Source organism: Dendrobium catenatum, unplaced genomic scaffold (assembly GCF_001605985.2).
Source record: "Dendrobium catenatum unplaced genomic scaffold, ASM160598v2 fragScaff_scaffold_745, whole genome shotgun sequence".
Lineage (NCBI taxonomy): Eukaryota > Viridiplantae > Streptophyta > Magnoliopsida > Asparagales > Orchidaceae > Dendrobium > Dendrobium catenatum.
In genome coordinates, this window is record NW_021319207.1 from 198,532 (window position 1) to 225,497 (window position 26,966).

The following is a 26,966-nucleotide window of genomic DNA, read 5'->3' on the forward strand; positions in this document are numbered from 1 at the left end:
CTCTCTCTCTCACGTGCACCCCAACTACTTCTAAGGGAAGAAATGAGTGGATTTAGTGAAAATGATATTTTTAATATTAAGTTTGACCGAACATCACAACGCCTAATCACGCGTGCTGCAGTGCTCACTCTAGTGCAGTGCTCACTCTCGGAGCCCACAACACCGCAATGCCACCATCTATTGTTACAGTAGCCTAATTAATTGGCCAAATTCCAAAGAGTTCAGTGTCATGGCGCCGTCTACCCAGGCACCGTAGCATCATAAGACAACATTTTCAAATTTCACAAACATGAGCATAAAACGCCAGAATTTGCTCTAGAGCAGATTCATATATTCACATGCATACAAAACATTCATAGAAACATGCAATAGAGTTCAAATGCATGATTCATTAAATTATCTCTTTCATGTCGGGTCAAAATATGTGCAACTATATCGTGATTCAGTAGGTGTTATACTTAGAGCCTTAGAACAACAATAAACATTCATAACTCAAAAAGAAGAGATTGAGCAAAAGAAGTGAAGGAAGAATGGAAGAAAATTATGACCAACTTTAAGGGAAACTCTTGTTGCCAAAACCTTAGCTCTAAGAGAGGAATTTTTATTGCGTCCTCTCACCTGACGTAGAGCTACATCAGGTAGCCTATGATATGTCGCCACGTGCACTTACTTTTTACCGCGCGGCCCGACGTCCCGACTCGGATCGACTCCGGGATTACTATGTTCGCGTATTGCTCGGTATTTGCTCGGTATTGCTAGGTATTACTCAGTATTGCTTGACAATAACAAGAAATATCGCATTATGAAGACCAATATCAAGCAATACAAAGCAATACCGAGCAATATCGAGCAATACCGACTAATACATAAAAGAACTCGGTATTGCTCGGTATTTCTCGGTATTGGTCTTCATAGAATAGTATTTTTCATTTTTGTCGAGCAAAATCAACCAATACCTAGTAATACCGAGCTACGCAAATTCCCGGGTCCGTTACGGGTCGGGTCGTTGTGCGGTCAAGAGTAAGAACACGTGGCGACATATCATAGGCTACCTGATGTAGCTCTATGTCAGGTGGGAGGACGCAATAAAAATTCCTAAGAGAGAGAGCATTGTAAGCTCTTAAACTCATTTTTATATAAATTATATTAGAATATTTTAATATAAATATATATTTTTTATCTCCACTCCAATAACACCAAATACCACACAGGCAACCACATTCCTCGCCCGGCCATCAGCTATGTTGGCCAAAGACAACGTGCACCCAAACAGAAATCGGATAGAACGTATATGAAATAGGGGACGAGGAGATCAGATGACGACAGCATCGCCCTCCGCCAGTTAATAAAAGATGGATAACATCATAAAGGCGCTGTTATTGGAATTTCTTGACTCCTTCGATTTCCTCGAGGTGCATCCTCACTTCTCCATCTCATTTTCGGTTCTGTCATCACTCTTTCAATCCTTTGCATGTTCTGAGGCCAATGGTGGCGCTTCGTTTGGGGATGGCGGCTGTTTCGGCGGCCGCACCTCCTCCTTCCTCCTCTCTTATCGGAATCCGCAGCCGCACCCTCTGCCTTCACCCATTCCCGCGCCGTAGCTTCCCTGGCGGCGGGCGGAGTCATCTCTGTCCGCTGAATGTGTCGTCTAATGATGAGGGTACGAGTTCCTCGGTCGTAGGTTTGGTTAACTTATCGTTTTTCTGCCACCTGCTCCACTAACTCCTGTGCGTTTCTGCATAAATTAGAATCTTGATGTGTATATTTTGTGGTTGGATTTATTCTGAATCTCCATTGGGTAATCGGGTGGATTCTTTTTGTTTGTTGGAATGAGTGGTAGAGTATTGTTGGAATTTGAAAATCAATAATAGCAATGGTGATTCTTTTTGAAAGGGTGAACAGTTGAGCCTCCGAGGATCCAAATTTAGGGCTATGCTACTGAGGAGCACTACCAGGAACTAGGTCACTTTTTTTTTTAATTATTAATTTTATTAATTTTATTATTTTTAATTTTTTTTCCGGAACTAGGTCACTTATGGCCAGAATACAAAACAAATAAAGCTAAGCATTATGTTTGGATGTGAGGTAGACTTGAGAATTGATTTTTCTGAGATTTTCTTGTTTGATATTTTGTTTTCTTTGTAGAAAAAAATTCATTGGGAGTATTGAAAGTGCCGATGAGCTGGACTTGAGTTTTGGTAAAATAGCATGATAATGGTAGGCAATCCTTGTTCTGGAAATTAGAAATATATGGTTTTCTTAAAGTGGAAGTTTGAAAACCATGGAATGAGACCCGCCCGAACTGTATAGGGGTTTTCTGAAGCACTTTTTGGAAAGAGGAAAGTGGCGTTGATAAGAAATTCAGGGCCTCTTTAGGGTTTCCTACAATGTTTTTTAAAGAACTTTGCCGAAATCCTCCTCATAGAAGTTCTTCAAAACCATCCTCTCTACTGGATTCCCAGAAAATGTCTGAACTGTTTATATAAATCCAGCAACATTTTTTATGTCTGAAAAGAGAATGAATTTTTATATGATGCTTATGGTCTGCTCGGATGAGTGGCTTTACTCTTATAGACATGATACGGAATGAGCATATGCATGAAAAGGTTGGAATAATTCCAGTGGAAGATAAGATTAGAGAGAGTCACTTTAGATGGTTTAGGTCACATAAAACGGTGGCCTTCCGATGACTTGGTTAGGAAAGTAGAGGTATTAGATTTGGCTAATGTTAAGAAAGTTAGAGGTAGACTTAAAAAGGCTTCGTTAGAAAATATTAGAAATGAACTTTCTTTATTAGATTTAAATGAGAATTTGACTTTTAACAGGACACAAGGGAGAAAAAAGATTCATCTAGCCGACCCCACGTAGTGGGATAATGGCTTGATGTTGTTGTTGTTGCTGTTGCTGCTTATGGTATCCTAACAATTCTGATAATGTATAACATAACCGTAGTGCATGGCAAACTTATGGATAATCAAGCAGCAATGTTATTTTTGTTCGGCATGCTGAAAAATAACATTCATTATATTATTTTATATGCGTATTTGGTCATGCATGTTGTTCTCTTTATTCAATTCTACTTGATGCCATACCATGTCATTTCATCCTCGTGCTTGGTGCATTAAATTATTTCACTTTCAAGTTCGATGAAAAGAGATTGTGAATTCACCTTAAAGGATTTCACATTCTGCATTGTAAACATATTCACAATTTGAAATTGAGAGGCAACCACGATATTTGAAATAGTTGAAGTTAATGTTCAGATTTTAAGCTGTGCTTCTTTTATTTGTTTTGGACCACTGGGTTGGATGAAAAAAGTCAGCAAGGAAACTCAGGGAAGTTCAAGAATGATGTGCATATGATATTAGATTCAAGGAAATACTAAGTTTTTAACCTGTAATAGATGAATATTGTGATGTTATGCTATGATATCATGTGACAGTGTAGTTGAATATATTCTAATTTTGCTATCATGTTATCGCTTTGGAAACTTTATAATATTAAATATATTTTATACTAAATATAATTTGACACAACATCACTAATTAACCACATACCTACTTATTGTTTAGCTTGTTTATGTAAAACAATGTTGGGAGTGGTCATATGTAGTTAATACATACTGGGTCACCAAGACACCAACATAAGTGACACGTGATCTAATTTTGAGTTGAGTTTTATGAAGCAAGCTTTGAAGAAAGTTTATGCGTTATACTCAAGTGATTTTTTGATTGTGAGGAATATTACTGAATTGCATGGTTTCCAGCTTATTGATCGTTCTGTGCAATTCTATCAGGTTTCATGCAGTTATTTTGATAATCATTGAATCATTTTCATTCACAGTTAAACCCATAATTTCTGTAGTTATGTTTGGATATCAATTGGCAGTTTCGTAACTTTTTATCTTGTTATTTCATTCACGTTAAATTTGAGAACCTTGAGTTTATAGCATTTTGTAGTTTTCTTTTCATTGAGCAATGCAGTTATTGATGGGGGGAATATACAATAATTGTAATGAATATGCTTTCTACAGCTTCTTTTAAGGGAGTTGAGAATGTGGTTATCATAGGATCAGGACCAGCTGGATACACAGCAGCAATTTATGCTGCTCGTGCCAATTTAAAACCGTTAGTTTTTGAAGGTTTTCAAGTTGGTGGTGTTCCAGGGGGCCAGCTAATGACGACCACCGAGGTTGAAAATTTCCCTGGTTTTCCTGATGGAATCAGTGGTCCAGATTTGATGGACAGGTAAATAGTTTTCACTCAACCTCTGCCTAGTTAAAATTTATTGCTATTGTAACTATTTGTTTATATGCTTTTTGTACTAGATCTAAGGTTGCTTTGTGGCCACGAACTATTTTAAAATTTTAATTTGAATTTCATACATTTCCTTAGAAATTGTTGTCGCTGCTAAATTCGCAGGATGCGGAAGCAAGCTGTGCGTTGGGGTGCAGAGCTTTTCCAAGAAGATGTGGAATTTGTTGATGTAAGAAGCAGGCCTTTTAGCATCAAGAGTAGTGAACGTGAGGTGGGCACACTGGTTTTATTTTGTTTTTGGTTTCTTGTGGTAGGGTGGTGAATTTGGAAACTTTGTAATGTGCTGGCATAATGTTCTATTTCATGAATTTGTTCTTTTTGTCTCTCTCACTTTTAATTTGAACTCAAAAGGCCGGTTTTATAATCCTCATTCTCCATTAAGTGTTTTCAAGATAACTTTTTTGTATGATAGCTATCAATTAATTCTAATCATGTGATCGTGTTAGATTGTTAACATTGCAACACTTGTTTAAAGGCTGCTTGTGTTAGTTAAGCATACCTTTTTTTATCAGCTAAACGGGATTGCCTGAAGAGTCAAATATTCTTGATCATCTTCTAGGGTTTAGATTTTCTTTGGTTCTTTTTTATGTTATTGATGTTGATAATCTCTTGCATGTTCTTTGTTGTCATTCTAAGGATTAATAACTAACTGTCACATACCTAATTCCCATCATAACACATTAACATGTATTTGTACCATTCCATCTGACTTTATAGTTATATCTATTCAGTATCAGATATGAAGCTCGACCATATTCATTTGTGGGATTGTACTTTATGTCATGTATATATCCCAAGATTGCATAGATATATGTGCTATGTTTCTCTTTCCATATTTTAATCATGTGTGCTTGTGATGTTTTCTCAAGTATATTTGCATAGAGCTTTTTGGTAGCGCATTAATCTTTTGGGTTTCTTATGTGAACAGTACGAGGGCATTATCAATTTTGAAATACATCACATGATATAAATCTGCATTTGCTATTGTAGAAGCACTTAGACATGCATCATATGGCATCAATACTATTTAATATGTATCGAGGTTGAAAATGATATGTTTAGTTGCTTTGAAACAAAGTGAATCCTTCGGGTTACATCAACCTCTTCTAATATGTAGAAACTTGGTTTGCAAACTTGTATTTTGATGGGGGGTTTTAGTATCCTGTTTTAGGAAACCATATATCTTTTAAATATCAGCCAAAAGTTTCAATATTGTCCGGTTCTTTACTAGAGCAGAAAAAAGTGAGTTCCTTTGGTTAATACATGTGGATTTTGCACAGTTATCTATAGTTCTTGGAAAGTAATGTCATTATGGCATTGATGATTTTGTTACTGGCGATCTGCTGCTGGTAATCATTGCAGCAATCTCCTTTCCAAGATGGATAGTGAAGATATCTGGTTGTATGTTTATTAAATATATTGCGATTAATAAAGAAGCGGATTGGTCTCCATGACTTATGTTATTCTGCTTGAAACCGTGTGGGTGTTGTCTTGTTTGCAAATCTTTGAATTAGTGATTTTATGTAGATGTGCATGACCGTTTTGTTCAGTTTTCTTCGTAGTTTCTGTAACATTCTCATTAATTTTACGAGAATAGGTGCTACATGATTTTATTTTTCCACCTTTTCAAGCTTTTTTAGTGCTTACAAACTTGGAAATGAACTAATTGTGTATTTTTGAATTAATATTTGACTTTGGTTTTTCCTTTCTACTTCCATTGTGGTCACTTGTTTGATTTTCTTATTCCAGGTAAGGTGCCATAGTATCATTGTTGCAACCGGCGCTACTGCAAAAAGGCTTAGGTTACCACGTGAAGATGAGTTTTGGAGCAGAGGGATAAGCGCTTGTGCTATATGTGATGGTGCATCACCATTGTTTAAGGGTCAAGTTCTTGCTGTTGTTGGTGGTGGTGATACTGCTACTGAAGAAGCATTGTACTTAACCAAGTATGCTCGTCATGTACATTTACTAGTTCGTAATAATCAGCTACGAGCATCCAAAGCTATGCAAGACAGGTGATTAAAACATGCAATTTCATTTAAATTTAGCATTTTCATATCCATGTGGTGGTGTTTATATGCTGATTATTGGGTCCTACTGCACATTATAATAATCACGTGTACATATGCCCTTGTGTATTTATCTTAGAGGAAATTATTGTTACGTTGACCCCTCTAGGCTGATATGAGGTGAATAGGAAAAAAAAAAACCACACCTTACCTATTATAATTTTTAACTTATACAAAATTTAAAACATCGACTTTTTCATTGAGAACATTATAGTATTTAGCACGGAAGTTAATTTTAATTAATAATCATCTATTCATTTATAGAACCACTAAACAAATTCAAGATTCTATGTATATAATCAAAATGTATATAAATCATAATGGACATACCCATTAAAACTCTAGCTTACAATAAAACTGATGAGGACATCCATAGGAGATTCCGACATACGTACCATCGGAGGGGTCGTCGAGCGACGGCCATGATTCAGAGTCTTTATTTTTAATGTTTTATTTTATTCATGTCATTTATATTTCATGTTTTTCCATTTGTACCCCTATGAGGGAATTAGTGTTTGTTGTAGCCCAAGGGCAATGTCGTCTTTATGTCTTTTTCTTATTTTCGGATAGCCTATATAAAGGCTTTGTCATTGTATGTTATGGATGATTGATGAATGAAAAATTTCTACTATTATGTTCTCTTTGTGAGTTCAAGAAGATCTCTTGGTGAGTTCTTTGCATGAGATCTCTTTGTGAGTTCTCTTGGTGTTTACATCCATAGCTCTTCTCCTCATCCACAAAATACCACAATCCATACCCACGATTTTGGAAGAAGTAGACCCTCTCCACTTTTGCCATCTCCTTGGGATCCCCACCCGTCGGCCACCCTAATCTTGTCGGCTAGCCGGCCACCTTGCCGCCGGCTCCTCCCCACCTTCCTCCCTCTCCACCACCTCCCCACATCTCCATCTCCAACCCCTCATTGAAATTTGAATTTCAAATTTCGATTTCTATCCAAATTTGGAAATTCTATTTATGGAAAGTTTTTGAATAAATCCAAAGTTAAAATTAAATTGGTTTGGATTTTATTTCAAATTTTCCTAGTCATCTTTTATTTTTGGAAACCTTTCCCCCTCTCTCCCTAACTCCCTCTCTGTCTAGTAATGCCCCCCCCAGTTGGAATTCCCATTAATTAGGTAATTAACTCCCCACTTATTTGAAATCCTAATTAAGCCCAAATACCCTTTCCCTCCAATTACATAAAAAACTGAAACTAATTTCAGTTTTCAAATCCTCCTTCCCCTCTCTCTCTACTGCCGGCTCCCCTTATGGCTCCATTCAATTAAAATTTCTTTAATGCCTTAATTGCCTCTTAATTGGAAAATCAAATCTCAAATTTTCCCTCCCAATTCCCTTAAACTGAAATTAATTTCAGTTTTCAAACAGAACCCTCACCCTCTCACCCTAGCTCTACCACGGGCCTCCCATCACCTCTACAACCCGCCGACCCCTCTTCCTCCCATTGGAGAGCTTCTTGTGGCGACCACCCATCTTCACCTCCATGTCGCATGGCGGATCCCGAGCTAGAATGGGGGCTTGTGTTCGATGCTCACGGTAATCTCGACGTCCTACAATCGCCGTTCTTTGACGCGGGATTTGAATCCGACGAAGACACCGTGGGAGATTACTTGGATCGGATCCTCCCGACCCTCATCCAAGTCATTGATAGACAACGTCCGGACTACGAGTGGACCATCGACGACCGACCTTCCACGCCACCTCCACATCCTACGCCTTCCTCTCCTTCACTACGGATCTCCGGCACCGTCTACCTCAGAGTGGTTTCATCCCTTGTGTGGTTCTTCTTCTTCCGACAACCCTAAAAGTAGACAAATGAGCGTAGCCTCAAGGTGAGACAATCGCTTTGTTAACCACCGGATTCTAGTTGGCTTTTCATTGGCTTTACTATTTATTGTCGGCGTTATTTTATAAATCTTGCTAATTTAGCGGTAATAACTTGCCTAGACTTGGTTAAAATTCTAAGATCTTTTTGAAATATCACTTAAGAAAAGCGTCAAGATTGAACTTTCATTATTTTAACAACTTTTATTAAATTTTCTGAGATTCAATTCCTGGTATCACATCAAAAACTGTGCATGAACATTTTTTTTGATAGGCAATTCCTTAATGTTTGTTTAACAGGTTGCTTATGGCGAATGTTTCAGAGTACTCAACAGTCCGAATATTACCTTGCACTTCAATACAGAAGCTGTGGATGTCGTCAGTAACAGCAAAGGCCAAATGTCTGGTGTATTACTTAGAAGATTTGACACAGGGGAAGAGTCAGTTTTGGATGCCAAAGGTCTATTTTATGGTATAGGACATTCTCCAAACAGCCAGATATTAGAAGGTCAAGTTGAACTTGATAGCTCAGGGTACATATTTGTCAAAGATGGTGCATCAAAAACTTCTGTTGAAGGTGTCTTTGCTGCTGGTGATGTTCAGGTAACATCAAGAAATTAGCCCTTTTATCTTCTGCCCTTTTATCTTCAAAGTTTATTAATTAACTTTATAGTAATTTCCTTACCTTTTAGATTCTTAAATTTCGTTAAGAGATATGGTGGTTACTTATTGGGGGAGGTTTTAACTTTGAAAGATACTTGAATTGTAGAACCTGTCATGAAATTTTGCTTCTCTAAGGTTTAAACTATTTGAAGACATTCTGGTGAACAATGCTTTGGATACTGTGAATCACCAAAAGTGCCCTGCTTATGTAATTGTTAATTGTTTTGTGTCAATTTTTTCATACTCACTTTATCCTTGTGTCGAGTAGCTTAATGAGCCGAGTTAGGCTGACCTTGAGCTCGTTTAATATAAAAGCTCAAGTTTAGGCTCGAGCTCGAACTCGTGGCTTGATAAACTTGACTTGTGACCTCATTAACAAGTTGAGAGCCGGCTCGCTTACACCCCTATAGTCACCCCTATAGTGGAGCATCATTTTGACAAGCTGAAAGTAACATTATGTTAGAAATTTGTCTTTGATTCCATCGATATGGTAATGTACTTTGTGAAGAACTTTCTAATTGGGTAATCTTGATATTAATTTACTCATTTTATAATTTTATATTATTGTCTCTCTTTATTTATTCTTGCTTCTAGCTGGCTTGAGAGATTTATGGCTCATCTTTTAAATGAGAAAGCTCTCTTGATGATATAAGACATGTTGAGAGATTATTGGTGAGGGGATTCCTTTTTATAAGGGATCTAACTTCGATCATAAAAGAATCTTTTTTCTCCATTGTGTCCTATTAAGAATTAAATTTTTATTTAAATCTAATAAGAAAATGTCATTTCTAATACTTTATAACTAAGTCTTTTTAGGTCTATCTCTATCTTTCTTAATCTAGGCCAAATCTAATACATCTATTCTCCTAACTGGGTCATTGAAAGACCAACGTTTTATGTGACCAAACCTTCTAAGATGACTCTTTCTAATCTTATATGCCACTGAAGCTACTCCAACCTTTTCACTTATAGTCTCGTTTACTTTATCTCACTTTATCTCTAAGTGTAGAACTACTTATCCACTTGAGCATCTGTTAGACCGGTCCAGACTTGGACCGGTCTTGTCGCCCCAAGGAAGGGGCCGGTCCAAGTTTTCAACAGGTGGAAGCCTGTTGTGTCCGCCCCAAACAAATCCCGCCCTTTGGGGTGGGGTTCACTACTTAAATAGAGGGGCGGAAACATGAGGATTTTGAATTAGGGAGGGCTGTTTTGTCATTTGGGGAGATTATTGTATGTTTAAGTAGGAGTTTTGTATTAGGGTTAGGATTATCCTGAGTCTTCAGAGTTTTTGTGTGGTGCTTTGGTGTTCTTGGACTCTAGCAGCATCTAAAGATTTGGTAGAAATAGATCCTCTTGAATTGAGGATCAATTGCATCTTGCTATTTCTTTCAACTATTCAATCAAGCGTGCATTTCTTGTGTTTCCTCCATTAAATCCTCACAACTTGCTTGGCGAGATTGCTGAAATTCTAATTTCAGCAATTGTTTTCTGTTTTTACTATCATCAAATTGGTATCATAGATGCTTTTTGGGGCTTTTTTGGGGTTCTTTAGGCTGATTCATTCGACCTTTTTTCTTGCCTGAACAATTATTTTTGCTGTTTTTGGGCTGGAAATACGAATTTTTGAGTCTAACAAAAATCCGGGTATCAATGGTGGCCAATAACTTTGAGGCGTTGGAAGAATGTCTTGAGGGGGAGATGAACCAAATCAAAGCAACGATGGAGGACAGAATTTTCTCCATGGAAGAATAATTCTCTGACCTACGTGACATGGTGAAGAAGATGTTGGATCTCCACAATCAAATGATGATATCGGAGGAGAGAGGGCTAGAAAGGAAAAATACGAATTTTGAAATTCGTAGGGATGAAAATGATGTAGAGATCATAGAGGGAGAAGGGAGAAGACCCCATATGGAACATTTCTAGAGGAAGGAGAGAGGTGAAAGTTATGGGGAGAGGCGTGGACATGGGGATATGAGCAAAGTGGTGTTGATTGGGAAGGGAGGGAGGGAGATTATGGCTGGAGAGGTGTTGATTTTGAAGCGAGGGGGGAATTCGAAGAGGAGTTTGGATATGAATGTGGAAGGGAGGATCAGGACACTTGAGGGGACCACCGACTTGGAGAAGGGGAAACTATGGAAGAATTAGGGGAAATTGAGGGTATCCGAAGGTCAGGAAGTTGAAAATGCCCATCTTTGTGGGGATGCACGCGAGTGTATATACAATGTAGAGAGATATTTCGCCGTTAATGGGTTGACGGAGGAGGAGAAAGTGATGGCAGCTGACCTATGTTTGGAAGGGAAGGTGTTGTCTTGGTACCAGTGGAGAGACATGAGGCGGCCCTTGCGGAGTTGGAGGGAGTTCAAAGAGTGCTTATTGGAATATTTTCGAACCAGCATGGAAGGGACTCTTATGAGCAGTTCTTTGCCTTAGTACAGAAAGACTTGGTGGCAGAATACTGCGAGTGATTTGAGTACCTGACAAGTCGGCTGGATCAGTTATTTGAGACTAATCTGAAGGGGAATTTTATAAAGGTGTTTAAATCAGAGATCCGAGTAGCAGTGAGAGTCATGAGACCTCGAGACTTGGGAGAGGGTATGGAGCTAGCTCAGTTGGTGGAAGATCATAAGTACTAGGAGAGGGGAGCCATAGGCGACAGTTCAGGTGGTTCATATAGGATGACCACCACTTTCTTAGCACCCAAGGGGCCTACACCGGGCAACCTTTATGAGATCTTGAAGGAGAAAGTGGGGGAAATTTAAAAAAAAACTGACCGAGGGGGAGGTGCAGGAAAAGAGGGCAAAGGGATTATGCTTTCGATGTGATGAGAAGTATACCCGGGGCACATGTGCAAAGACTGAACTCTTCAGGTTCTCATCATCTGTGATGACGAGAAAGCTGAGGAGGGAGGTAGGTGTGAAACCAGGATAGAGGAGGATAAACTGCATCTAGATGTGACAAAGGTCTCCCTGAACTCAGTGGTATGATTCACTTCTAGTCATACCATGAAGGTGAAGGGGGAAATTATAGACCGAGAGGTGGTAGTGTTGATTAATAGTGGGGTTACTTATAATTTCATCTCCAACCAGGTCTTGGACCAATTGGGGGTGACTTTGGTGGATATAAGGAGCTATAGAGTGATGATGGGCACGAGGATGATGGAGATGGGCAAGGGCATCTGTAGGGGAGTAGTGTTGACCATACAAGAGATTCAGGTGAGGGAAGATTTTCTCCTATTGGAGTTAGGAAGTACTGATGTCATCCTGGGATGAAGTGGTTGCAGACCTTTTAGAATAACAACATTAATTGGGGGGCACTGACCATGGAGCTGGTGATGGAGGAGAGAAGAGTAGCGATCAGGGGAGATGCAGGGTTATCTGAAGCTATGATGTCCCTTAAAATCATGGTGAGTAGCATACAGGAGGTGTGGGGAGATTTCATGGTGGAAATGCAGAGATTAGAGTGGATCATATTGTAGGAGGGTGGAGACATGCCTCTTTCAATGCAACCGTTAATACATCAATTCAGTAAGGTCTTTTAGTCACTTCAAGGATTGCCACCACCAAGGGAGTAGGAGCATGCTATCACCCTGAGGGATGTGGTGTCACCCATAAGTGTTAGGCCATACCGTAACCCTCAATTTTAGAAGGATGAAATTGAGAAAATGATTAGAAAAATGCTGGAGGCAAGTATTATCAGATCTAGTGTGAGCCCTTTTTCTAGTCCAATCTTACTGATTAGGAGAAATGATGGGATTCAGAGATTCTGTGGCCTATAGGGCTTTGAATAAGAAAATTATGATAGACAAGTTTCATGTCCCAGTGATAGATCAACTATTTGATGAGCTGAGTGGGGTAGTTATCTTCACCAAGATAAATCTGAAGTCCGGGTACCATCAGATCCACACGAAATGGGAGGACATGTTGAAGACTACTTTTAGAACACATGATGGACATTATGAGTTCCCGGTAATGCCTTTTAGCCTCACTAATGCCCCAGCTTCATTCCAGTCCCTAATGAATATGTTGTTCTGACCCTATCTCAGGAGATTTGTGTTGATTTTCTTTGATGATATCCTGGTGTACAGCAGGTTAGATGAGGAACATTGGGAGCACTTGAGGACGGCCTTAGAGGTGTTATAGGAGCATCATTTGAGGGAAAATTTGAATAAATGTTGCTCTGCACAGGCTAGTGTGGAGTACTTGGGACATATAGTATCTTAGGAGGGTGTGACCGCAAATCAGGCTAATATCAAGGCAATGGTGAGATTATCACTACCAAAGAATTTGAGAGAGCTGAGGGGATTTATAGGGCTGCCAGTATACTATAGAAGGTTCATGGGGGGCTATAACACCATCTCTTGGCCAGTAATAGAACAATTGAATAAGGATAACTTCTTGTGGGGGGAGGCGGCCACAACAGCTTTTAAGAGGTTGAAGAAGGCCATGACCACCATACTGGTCCTAGCCCTTTTAGATTTCAGTCAAATTTTTGTAGTGGAGATGGGCGCATTAGGGCTTGTTTTAAAATTGCACAATATGAGGCTTGCTTTGAGGCCCGCCTTTGCGCAATTCCAATGAAAAGTGCCTCGAGGCTTACGCCTAAAATTTTTTTGTGAGGCTTGCGCCTCAACTTGGTTAAGGCCCGCCTTGAGGCACGCCTCGCCTCACTAGCGTGAAGCTTACGCCTCACCCCATATATATATATATTAAAACTTACATAAACTCTGAAGTAAAGCCCCGAACAAATCGCACTTCGTGTACCCCCAAGTCTCAGCAACTTCCTCTCAATTGCCTCAACCTCCAGCCCGTCACCTTCTTCACAACCACCAACGCCATGGCCTCCATCAAGGATCACTTGAAAGCTGCACATCACCACCACCTCTAAAAATTTGGGAGTATTAATCTCATCCTTATGTTGATGGAAAATATTTTTGAAAGAGGAATATGCCTGAAATAAATAAAGATGAAGCATATTGAGAGGCATTAGACTCCACAGATGAGACGAGAGAGATCAATTTGTTATAATGATGACTCAAATAAAGATCACATTTGTGATGACAAAAAAGATGTTTTTCTAGATGCTGCCAACTTTTTAGTCTTTTTTAGAAATTAAATGTAGATGAGTAGGGAATTGAGAAAGAAAGAATTTGAAGTTAAACTTGATATTATATGATACTTTTATGTAATTTCTTTATTTATTAATTTTTTGCTCATGTAATATTTGTATTTCAAGTATATTTATGCAATTATAACTAGTCACTTTACATCTTGTGCAATTTTTTGTTTCTTATGTATGTCATTGTGTTATTTCATATTTCAATAGAAAGATAATGTCATTTATTAACATATTATTTGAGTATTATATAAAAATTTACTTTTAACATTTATTTGCACTTAACTCAATTTTTTATTTTGAGGCTCACTCCTCAAAACGCCTTGAGGCTTACGCCTTGCCTCACTAACAAAAAACGCCTCAATACCTAATTGCGCAATTTTAAACATTGCATCAGGGTATGGATTGGGAGCAGTACTCATGCAGAGCTACCAACCCATTGCTTACTATTGCCAGGTGTTGACAATTAGAGCTAGGTTGAAGTCAGTCTACGAGAGGGAGTTAATGGTCATTGTGTTAGCCATCCATAAGTAGCGACCTTACTTGTTGGGTTGATTTTTCATTGTCAGGTCAGATTAACGGAGTCTGAAGTACTTGCTGAAGTAGTGGATGGTGGCGTAGGAGCACCAGAGGTGGCTATCAAAGTTATTGGGATATGACTGTGAAATTCAATATAGGTCTGGGATAGAGAATAAGGTAGTAGATGCTTTGTCTGGATATATGGGAGAGCTCCAGGAGATGGCAGTATCAATACCGTTGATGTTGGATTGGGGGGCCATTAAGAAGGAAAGTGCACGGGATGAGGAGTAGGGGAGTATTAGGAAAGACTTACTGAAAAAATGGGAGTAGCCACCCTGGCTATTCTCTAGAGAAGGAGAGGCTTCTGTACCAAGGGAGATTTGTGATACCTAGGACATCAATCCATATTCCACACCTATTCCAAGAGTTCTATGGGAGCGCTATTGGGGGCCATTCGAAGGTGCTAAAGACATATAGGAGACTCGTCGCAGAGCTGTATTAGATGGGGATTCACAAGAATGTGGAAGAGTTGGTAGCTAGTTGTGAGGTATGTCAGAGGAATAAGTACATGACCATGGCTTCAGAAGGGTTATTACTGCCCGCTCTACCAGATTGGGCATGGGAGGAGGTCTCCATGGATTTTATAGATGGATTACCTCGATTTGAAGGGTTTATAATGATTCTGGAGGTAATGGACGGATTGAGCAAGTATGCTCACTTCATTCTCCTACGACACCCTTACACTCCAATGACAGTTGCAATAACATTTATCAGAGAAGTGGTCAGACTTTATGGGATACCAAAGTCTATAGTGTCCGACCAGGTTAAGGTGTTCCTCAGCCACTTTTGGAGGGAGTTGTTCAGGTTTCAGGGGACTGTACTGAAGAGGAGTATTGCTTGCCACCCTTAGATAGATCGGCAGACGGAGGTAGTAAACAAGAGCCTGAAGATTTACCTATGATATTTTGTTTAGGAGACACCTCAGCTTTGGGCCAAGTGGCTAGCATGGACGGAGTACTAGTATAATTCTTCGCATCATTCTGCCTCCCAGATGACCCCATTCAAAGTGTTGTATTGACGAGATCCACCTCACTTGGTGTATTTTGGACAGCATAGCACACCAGTCTCTTTAGTAGAGAAGTACTTGGAGGAAAGAGATAGGGTGTTGGAAGAACTAAAAAGGCACCTGTCTAGGGCACAACAGATCATAAAGAGACAGACAGATGGGCATAGGAAAGACATCTAATTCAACATAGGGGAGAGGGTGTTCTTAAAGTTACAGGCCTACAAATAGAGGACAGTCTCCAACAGGAGGAATGAAAAACTTGCCCAAAGGTACTTTGGCCCATATAAGGTTTTGGAGAGGATTGGAGCAGTAGTCTATCGTTTGAGATTACTCTCGATAGTGACTATACATCTAGTGATCCATGTGTCATAATTAAGGAGAGCGATTGCAGCTAGTTCAGAGTTATCGGTAACACTAACAAAGGACTTTGAGGTGGTCTTAAAATCACTAGAGTTGATGGCGGTTTGTCACGGAGAAGAGAGAACCAAGGAGGTTCTGATAAAATGGAAAAGTCTACTGGACTACATCACCACATATGAGACATGTGAGATGGTGCAATAGAAGTTTCCATCTTTTCACCTTGATGACAAGGTGATTATTTGGGAGGGTAGTATTGTTAGTCCGGTTCAACCGGCCCAAGAGAAGGGGCCGATTCAAGTTTATAGCAGGCAGAAGCCTGCTGTGTCTGCCCCAAACAAATCCCGCCCTTTTGGGGTGTGGTCTACTGCTTGAATAGAGAGAGAGAGAGAGAGAGAGAGAGAGAGAGAGAGAGAGAGAGAGAGAGAGAGAGAGAGAGAGAGTTGGCAAAAGGAGGATTTTGAATTTGGGAGGTTGTTTTGTCACTGGGGGAGATTATTGTATGTTCAAGTAGGAGTTTTGTATTAGGATTAAGGTTATCTTGAGTTTTCTTAGTTTTTGTGTGGTGCTTTGGTGTTCTTGGGCTCTAGTGGCATGTAGAGAATTAGGAGAGATAGATCCTTCTCGTGAATTGAGTATCAATTGTATCTTGCTATTTTCTTTCATCTACTATTCAATCAAGAGTGTATTTATTGTGTTTCCTCCATTAAATCCTCACAACCTACTTGACAAGATTGTTGAAATTTTGATTTCAGAAATTGTTTACTGTTTCTACTACTATTTCCTATCAGCATCCTCATCTCAGCAATACTTAATTTACTTTTATCTTTCTCTTTTAATGGCCAATATTCTACACCATAAAATATTGATGCATTCCTCCACTTCAACCATCAAATTTGAATTCTACTAATAATATTGCCATATATTTCACCATCACTTTGAACAATAGACCCTAGATATTCAAAACGTGTACTCTTTTTAATGACTTGATCGCCCAAAGTCATAATGCCCCACTAGATTTATTATTACTAAAATTACTCTCCATGCATTCGTTTTAGATCTACTCCAAAACCTTTAGACTCTAAGATTGGCCTCCATAGTTCAAGTTTTCTTCCAACTCCCTCTCTAGTCTTATCAACAAGATGAACATCATCAGCAAAAAGCATATATCAGGGTACATCATCTTGCAAATTTCTAGTAAGAATATCCATAATTAAAACAAAAAGATATGAGCTTAAAGTTGATCCTTGATGTAATCCAATTGAAATAGGAAAATATTTGGTCAAACCACTTTGTGTTTGAACACAAGTAGCTGCTCTTGCATACATATCCTTAATGACTTGAATATAAACATTATTAACTTTTTTTTTTTAAACTCTCCAGAGCACCTCACTTGGAACTTTATGATATGCTTTTTCTAAATCAATAAATAGCATATGTAGATCTTCCTTATTCTCTCCATCAAACCTTTCAATAAATGTATAGCTTCCATAGCAGACCTCTCTGACATGAATCCAAGGAAATTATTATTTGTTTCAATGATAAATCATGTTTAAATATTTATTAGGATAATTTGTATTTTTATAATTTAAGTTTAAATTTTAACTTGATTTTATTTTGATCATTAAAAGTCCTATCAATAGGAAATTACATTAGATTGTCAAATGCGTTAGCAATTTTTTCTTTGCATTGGGATTATGTTGGTTATCTTTTGGTTCGGTATTGATACTCCGGGTTGCATGCATATGGTTTCATGAATTTTCATGCAAAGTGTGGGTAATTTGGGAAAGGCTTCTGGTGGCAAACTTTTTTGAGTAGAAAATAAAGTTCTAATAACTAATATACTTAGAAATTAGTCCAGAGAAAAGAGATTAAGGGAAGAGGAAGGTGAGTATCATCTTGGAGAATTGTAAGCATCACCATTTATCTCTCTCTCTCTCTCTCTCTCTCTCTCTCTCATCCTCTATTTATTCCCAAGGCAGGCTCATTTTGTTGAACCATATAAATCTTATCGTCTCTTGTTGTGCTTGATCTCTTTCGCACTATTTTGTGCGTTCATAATATTTGCCATTGGTCGGTGCTTTTGCATTGTTTGTTTTTTTTCCTTGACATTGTATATATGACAAAGAAAAAAAAAAGTTATGCAAACCCTTCATTGAAGAAAAAGTTATATGCTACAAAGCATCATCATTAGCTTTTTCTTAGCTAGTTGATTCCTATTTTATGAATTCTTATTCTTCATTCTTTTTTGTTGAGTGCTAAAAGAGGTGTCAATTCTATTTTATCCAAAAAAAAAAAAGAGAGGGTAACTTTTAATCATATAACCTTTGGTCTAGGTATTATCAATCACGATACTTTTTTTTCTTCAATTTTGCATCCTCAAGCCATCATCTCCAATGCAAGCCTTTTGTAACATCTCTCTATCATTTCTCAATGTCATTTCTAGTTTTGAATAACTTTTTTAATAGGATTAATGCCACTCCTCTGTAACATATTCAGACAATTTGGAATTATTTTTTCTACTATTTTGAACTTTTGGTCTATCCGAAGATCACACTTCCACTGTGGTAATCAGATGTTAAAACAGTTGCCAATAACCTTGAAGGATGCACTAGGTTAAGTAGTGATTTTTTTATCTTTGGTTGGCGCGTGGAATTTGTAGTTCCCAACTGAAGTAAAATCAAGTCTAACATTTCTAAAGATCTGCAAATATTTTTTTGGTAAATCAATTTCAATTTCCATTGAAATTATTTTTGTTAAAAAAAAAAATCCCGTTGGAAATATTTTTTTGCATAACTTGATGTGTATCTTTTCATGGATTACAATGATAGGATCATGAATGGAGGCAAGCCGTAACTGCTGCTGGATCTGGTTGTGTTGCTGCTCTATCTGTTGAGAGATATCTAGTGGCCAATGATCTTCTTGTTGAATTTCACCAGGTGGTTGATTTCTCTTGTTGTCAGTTATATAAGTGCATTATTTAAGCGCTTTGGTACTTTTATACCGTTCAACAGTGAAATACTTGGTAAATTTAGTTTCTGTTTAATGAATTTTAATCTTGCATTTATTTTTACAAGGTAAATAGATTTTTACTGAATTTTTTAATCAAGGTTTTAAGGCTCATACCAAACCGCTTGTTTTGAAATTGTTTTCACATCAACTTTTCTTTCTTGATTGTTGTTTGGTTTGTGACAACGTATTTACGGTGTCAACAACACCCCTTCCAAGTAAATGCTGCTAAATTGGCTGCATTTCCTTCCTGGAATATTTTATAAGAAAATGTATTAAAAGTTATGCAGATACAATGTAAATGTATCATTTTTTTATTCAACCTAAACACATGAAGTAAGATTTTCTGCATTTTTGCTGCTACTTTGCAGCAAAACTAAGAGCCCCTTAAATTTTGTCTTGATCAACCATGTTTTGGCAGTGTCTAGCCCATATTTCAACCAATGCTAGCAAAAAATGTGGGGACTTGCTTGCCCTAAAGAGAACCCTAATTTGAAACCCTTGTTTTATTGCTCCTTTGACTTGACCTACTTTTTACAATTAGTATTTCATTAAACTATTAGCATCTTCTGACATGAACCACACCTGGTGACACGATATGAAAGACCAAAGTGTATACATTCAAGCGATTTCTGGCAGCTGCAATATGAGCTGATAACCCATTCTTTTTCGTCATAAATTTTCATTTCAACAGCCTGTAACAGAAGAGGTAAAGAAGGAACTTACAGAGAAGGATGTAGAATGGCATTTTGATGTGTCACTTACGAAACACAAGGGCCAGGTAATGATCATAGCTAATTGCTTATATGTTTACTTGAAAGCACTTTATCATAGTAGTATTCTGTTTCTTGTTCTGTGTCAAATTTGCAATCAGTAATCAATGAATATTTCTAACCGAAGCTTCTCTTTTGTAGTATGCATTGCGGAAATTGTACCATGAAAGCCCTAGGCTAATTTGTGTGCTTTATACGGCTCCAACTTGCGGCCCATGTAGAACATTGAAACCAATTTTAAGCAAGGTACAAAATTATTTTTAGTTGCTTAATTCCCTTTTTTCAACCAGCATGCCATATCCTAACGGTTTACATTGGTTCCATGAACTGTTTTTTTTTTTTTGTTCTTATTTATTTTTTTTTAAAGTCATGTTCATGTAAATTATGCCGTGCTACACTACAGATTTGATGGGTCTTTTATATTGCAATGTCACCGAGGAAAGAAAGGCTGGGGAGTTCTGTGTGAAAATATGGTTGACTGTGGAGGGGATGGATGATCACCAAGCCTTTGCCTAAGACTTTGGTAGAGTTTGTTAATCAAGATGATTGATAAAGGGAAGAAATGATTAACATTACAGTGGAGTTATCAATTGATGGATATATATCCACAAAAGACCTAGTTAGTGACATAAAAGCAAGGCCTATCATGTTACAAATAAATAAATAAATGTATTCCTTTTGATTGAACTTATTGTTGACCTGTCTAACGGAAACAAAAAAAAGGAATTTTTTCGCTCACCTGCTGTTTGCCTAAGCCATCCCGCACATCGCTTGCACGACCTTCGCACATCGCTCGCACATCGATTGCATGTCGCTCGCACCTCTCTGCCGCGTTAAATATCGGAGAAACGCTCTTCTCGATCTTTCTCGCTATCTCTCTCGCTCTCTCCCTCGACGAAGTCCCTTCCTATAGGATCGGAAGTTACGGCTTTGATCGGAGGTAATGACGTGAGCTCGCGGCTGTGAAGATAACTTTCTTCCTTGCGTGCGCTCCTTCCCTAGCTCCTTCGTGGCCGTGCGATTCCGCTCCTTCCACGACTTTCCCTTTCGACATTTTGATCGGAAGCGACAACGTGGGTCGCTCGCTGTGAAGCTAACTTTCTCCATTTCACATGCTTCCCCGGTCCCTTGTGGCTAGACAACTTAGCTCCGACACCATCCCTTCCAGTCGATCGGAAGTTCTGACATTTTGATCGTGAGCAGCAGCTGGAGCTCCGCTCGCTATAAAGTAGACTTTCCTCCCCTTTGTTGCTGTCCAACTTCGCTTCTGAGACGACTTTTCCTTCCTGTTTGATCAGAAGAAAAACAGGAGCTCGCGATTGTGAGGGTAGCTTCTCCCCTTCGCGATTGTGAGGGTAATTCCCGTAAACAGAGAGGAATTGGGGGGATATTATTATTATTATTTAATTATAATTAGTTATTATTAATAAGAGTTAATTATAATTAATTATAATTATTATAATTAAATATTATTTAATTATTGTTAATACTAATCAGTTTTAATTAAAATAAATTATTTTAATTTAAATTTATTATTATTAGTTATAATTAAATATGATTAATTATTATAATTATATTTATTTATTTTAAATTATAATTAATTTCGTTAATTGTAATTAATTATAATAAATAAATCATCTCTTACCTCGATGTGTGTGTCAAGCAGACCGCCCATACACGCTCTTCTTTAGCGTGGTGGGAAAGGAACCCGGTGCGACACCTACGACGAGGTAAGCGAGCGATCCTTCGGCCCCGAAATCTTGTTCTTGGCGTTTGTGTCGAGCCGGTAAATCGCTCATACACGCTTTTCTCTAGCATGATGGGAAGGGGACCCAGTGTAACACCTATGACGAGGCAGGTTGGCCTGGTGCACGCTTTTCTTAGCATGGTCGGGATAATTTTTAAGTACCCGTACGCGGCTCTGTACTTGCGGGGAAATGACTGCTTTTCTTGTAACAGGTACCGAAGACCCTTTCTCTGGCGTGGTGGGGACAAAGATTTCACGGCCGCGCGTTATCCTCGTACGAGGGCACCTATTGTACACGTTTTTCTCTAGCATGGCGAGAAGCCCATTTTTCAATAGTTTTCTCCTAAACAGGAGAGACGCCGTGAGGTTGACAAAATTTCGGGTGAATATACAACTCCACTTGGACCTGTTTGAACTCAAAAGAACAAGAATTTGGACTCAAAAGAACAGTGAACTTGTGGACCTAAACCTGAACAAAATCTAAATGATTTCTAAAGGCCAAACCCAAATGAAATAAAATCAAGCTGAAGCCAAATTCAAATCAATACGAACATGTAATTAAACTTGCAGACCATACTGGACCTAACCTCAACAAGACTCAATAGACTCTAATTTGAATCAAATGATGAACATCAATAGACAAACGAAAGAGTTGTGGTGGACACTGGACAATATTCCAAAGGAATTATTCACATGCAAACAAGGGACTTATAGCAAGAGGTTTTCATATGAATCTAATCGTTATTTGATAGCAAGGAACATCAAGCTTTTTGCAAAAAAGAGAAGTTGGTAGGTGATGAATACAATGCGATACCTACGAATATGACGATTGATGCAATCTGCACATAATCAATGTCCCCAAATTTCAATCAACAATAACCTAACTTCAAGAAAACACACCCTCCTAGCGTATCAAGAAGTGATAATGCAAATGTGTCACAAATATGGTGGTTATCCGACAAACATATGTAAGGAGAGTACAACAACACTAGCAACTTTGTCTGTTGATTGAAGAAGGCGACATTGGAGATCAATTGCGGAGGACCCATTGCCGCAAATAAGTTGTGAATGACAAAGGCGGACATAATGTAGGTGTAATAGACTCCTACGACAGTCCCTACAATGCCTGTAGATTGAGATGACAATACTGGTGTTTGATAGTGGAAGGTCCATCCCTACAAACAAGTGCAATCGGCAAACCCATCTGAGATTGGTTAAAGGTTAATATGATGCAAAAATAATGGCTCTTTTACGAGCACTTCTAGGAGCTCGTAGTGAATGCAATGGCTTCCTGCAAATATACATGAGCCGCTTGTGGATAACAACAGTGGGTATATCACAAGTACAACGAACTCCTGTGGACACAAATACAGATGTCACCTACGACAACAATGACCAAGATCTACGAGTATGTCGGGTACAAGGGCAACCCGGTGTATGGAGAAAGACACCTCCTGGCAGAAGGAAAGGGATGTTTGAACAAATTAAAACTAAACTTCCTGGTGTTCCAAAGTTTCTTCTTAGTCCTATATTTAAGAAGAAAACAGCTTTGGTATCCACAAACATCGAAAATAATAAGTCTACTATACTAAAGAGCTTGAAAAGAGTCCCTTTCAAGGCAGTGGTCACAAATCTCAAGAAGGACCTCCCCTGTGAACGAGAAAGGGGAGCCAATATCAAAATGATGAGATGCCTCATGACATCCAGATAATACCGCCACTGGATCCGCAACACTCGTATTAGCAAACAGAAGGTGTTTATAAGCTCTCAAATAAAATGTTATGTGCAATCAAATGGCATTTACCTGCACAATTAAAATATTCCAAAATACCCCCTTGCACATGCACCGTAATTTGTATACACATAAATACACTAAAGGAGAAAATATAATCTCGACCCGCATGGGCCCCGTCGAATGTGTTATAAGTATACATGTAACGTCTAGGGATGCTGCGCGGGTCAATAAGTGAATTCAAGTTCAAACCCGATCCTCCTAAGCAGGTAAATAAGAGTAGAAAGGGTTCGAACCATCAAATAAATATGCGATTGTGGTGAGTAATATATTTGTTTTAATACATTCATATTAGGCCTTCAAGGCCTATAATTAAGAGAATTCACTAATAAATGTATAAAGCTTATGAAACACAATCCTCCTAAGCAGGTAAATAGGAGTAAACAGGGTTCGAATCATCGGATAGATACGCGGTCATGAAGTCGATTGAATATTTATCGTTTACATTCATATTAGACCTTCAAGACCTTTAACAAAATGAATTCACTAATAAAGATACAAAGCCGATGAAACCCGAACCTTCTAAGTTGGTAAATAGGAGTAGGTAGGGTTAGAACCATCGGATAGATATGCGGTTATGAAGTCGACCGGAATATTTATCTTATGCATTCATATTAGGCCTTCAAGGTCTATAACAAAAGAAATTCATTCCCAATGCTATAAAGGCTACGAAATTCGATCATCTGTCGATAACTCGACAGAGTTGACAATTTTCAATCAATAAAGGGAAATGACCTCAAATACTCCGATGATGGTCGTGTTGAACGTAGATCTCTACCAGAGGTGATTTAAATACTTTCAAATGCCTCCCAAAAGTCCATTCAAAATCCAAATTTCACAATGTCCAAAATTCAAAATTCCAAAAATATTTAAAATTATAATTATCCATTCAAATACCCTTAAATCAAAATTCATCCACCATCCATAATAGTTTGTCAGGGTGGACAAATTCAAACTTACTTCAGCTCATATAGAGCTAATGCATAGTCGAAAATATTACTATGATCCATTCTCAAACAGGCAAGACGTGGTACATGTCCTCTAACCGGCGGTTTTTCCGCCAAATGACACCGCAGGATAAACGGTTATGACTCGGGGCCCTCTGAATCGAGTGATTTTGCCGTTAAATGGTACCACGAAATACCAGTTATGGCCAGAGCCAATACGCTCCTTAGTGGCATCAAATCCTTGAGATATGAATCAATAAGATATGATCGATAGGGCACAAAGCCCTTTGTTAGCTAAGGTGGATCCAAATTTGTCCCCTTAGACAAATACCCACCTCAGGTCTACAAGGTCCCCTTGGACGAAGCAAACCATGGCTGCCGACAAGGATCCTTGTGTCAGGCTGGATCGACTACATCCTCTGACTAAGTAGACCAGGGACCACGATGGTCCGGGACAACGGAAACATGGGATCTTGATTGGGTCTATCATCCATTCCCCTACCATCTACTTTAAGTGCAAGATGGTGAAAATTTCTATTTTAAATATCAAACCTTGAACCTCTAATATCCAAACTTTCCAAATTCTCAATTCAATGCATAAAATAATTCTATTTAATCCTTTCATTTCAAGACTTTCAATGTTATGCATATGTCATATTTTTATTTGTATCTGTATCATTTCTCATAAATAATGCAACCGTTGCATGAGCCATTATCTAAAATAGTATTAATAAAGGTGTTCTGTTTCCATAACCTTTTCCATTTACGTGTATGAGAACATTGTAGCCCCAGCCAATACCATAAGGGGATATGCTCCATCGATTCAACATATACATGCAAGTATAAATCATATTATTTACATTTTCATATCATTTCGTATTGAGATATATTAAGCATCATGATATCGGATGAGTGACCACTCTATGATATAAAAATTCAAGGCTTCTAGTTAAGCATGATCAATTGTCTTCAATAAAGAAAAATCATAGAACATTAATAGTAAAAAAATTAAATAATTACAACATTTGATGTATTATGTATAGGAGAAACAAATATCATTACTGTAAATTAGAACATAAATACTCCCTTTGATTTAAATAGCTTTTCCTCTTTTTGTCCTTGTTCTTGACTTCAATCACCTACAATAACAGATAATTTCATAAGGTTATTAAGTATATTTAAATAGTTCTTATTTTTTATTTTTAAATAATAAAATTTGTTCTCTCCACTTTATTGTTTAAATATAGAAAATCATAATTTAATTAATTTCTAAAATAAACTTTTTATATTTGATAAATAAATTTGTTTAAGTAATTAATATAATGTGATTCGCTTATTTCTGTTCTCAGCCTAATAAAATATAGCATGGCTAATTAAGTACAGTTTTACCGTAAATGTTTCGTTTATGCATATTTTGGTTGCTTTTATTATTATTTGCAAAAAATACATTTCCCCATCTGTCTGAACTGTTCCGTGTCTCCCAACCCTCTTCCGTTTAGCAGGTCTAAATTGGAGTTATATGAATATTGAATATTATGGCATCTGGAAGTTAATTCTTTTGTTTTACAATTTTTGTAGCCTTGTGATACTTTTTACCATTAATGACTTCTTCATTGTTGCAGGTAATTGATGAATTTGATCAGGATGTGCATTATGTTGAGATTGACATTGAGGAAGATCCAGAAATTGCTGAAGCAGCAGGAATTATGGGAACACCTTGTGTACAGTTTTTCAAAAATAAAGAAATGATAAGGTAGTTTTTTTTTTTCCTTTATCTTTTGTAGCAGGAGAACAAAACTTCTCATCTCACCTCTCATGCCTGAATTTCTCCCTCTCTCATATTATTATAAAAAATGAAAATGTTGCTGAATTGTTCAATATGTCACTAACTGGATGAATCGTTTTGTGCGGGCGCCGAACGTCATCCAGAGCCCAATGAAAATGCACCACGTCACTCCCTAATCGGTACTGCTCGGTACCGAGCTTCGTACCGGATGACGTGGATGCACCTGTTCGCCTCTGGATGATAAGCTATGTTCGATATCCGCACAGAATAATCTCTCCACTAACTGATGCGTTATGATACTTTGTCTGAATGCAGGACTGTCCCTGGCGTGAAAATGAAGAAGGAATATAAAGAATTTATAGAAGCAAATAAATGAGATTGCTGGCAGGCACGGGTTCATTTCCAATTATTTGTGACTTAGGAGAGTTTGTTTGTCTCAATTCAGTTTGCTTCTTGTTCCAAGCTACCATTTTTTTATTGGATTTAGTTTCTAAACCAGTTATTCTTTTTCTTTTGCAATGCTAGTTAAAATCTCTGAAATTGTAAACCTTTTGTTTTTATCCTTCATAAACAGCTTTTTTCGACCCCCTTATAAAGCTAGTTCGGAGTACTTTCTGAAAAATGTTCTGTTACTTACTACAGTTTTTTTTTTATAAGAAAACAATAATTTTAAAATTTTTAGATTTAGCTCTATCTTTATATTACGCTTTTTGAAACTGGCAATTTTTTAAGGAATTATTATAGTCTAATGTGATATTATATTTAAATTCATAATAAAACTTTGTATTGGTTGTATTATAAGAGTTTTTGTGGTAATAGATAGTTTATCGTATAAGGCTTCATTTGGAATTTTTTTTTTTTTGCTGTTTTTTAAAATAATTTTTAAGTATAAAAATTTTAATAATAAAAAATAACTGTCTTAAAAATAGGTTGTGAAGTTATAATTTAAAAAAAGTTTCAAAATG

The 26,966-nt window shown here is 37.8% G+C and overlaps 1 protein-coding gene across 3 annotated transcripts; it reads left to right on the plus strand.

Moving 5' to 3' along the window:
- The first annotated feature begins 1,354 nt into the window (after positions 1–1,354).
- Positions 1,355–26,623, plus strand: LOC110094366 (thioredoxin reductase NTRC). 3 transcript variants are annotated; one of them, XM_028696490.1, is made up of 10 exons: positions 1,355–1,681; positions 4,034–4,247; positions 4,422–4,527; positions 6,066–6,331; positions 8,551–8,830; positions 18,779–18,886; positions 19,651–19,737; positions 19,871–19,975; positions 25,838–25,968; positions 26,109–26,309. In XM_028696490.1, exons 1-10 carry the CDS (start codon positions 1,486–1,488, stop codon positions 26,110–26,112), a joined length of 1,497 nt encoding a protein of 498 aa, XP_028552323.1. In that variant the 5' UTR covers positions 1,355–1,485; the 3' UTR covers positions 26,113–26,309. The 3 variants fall into 3 exon arrangements, with proteins under 3 accessions (XP_028552323.1, XP_028552322.1, XP_020675245.1); XM_028696489.1 differs by lacking the exon at positions 26,109–26,309 and adding an exon at positions 26,317–26,623 and having other exon boundaries at positions 1,356–1,681; XM_020819586.2 differs by lacking the exon at positions 26,109–26,309 and adding an exon at positions 26,317–26,623 and having other exon boundaries at positions 1,362–1,660.
- Positions 26,624–26,966: the final 343 nt, after the last annotated feature.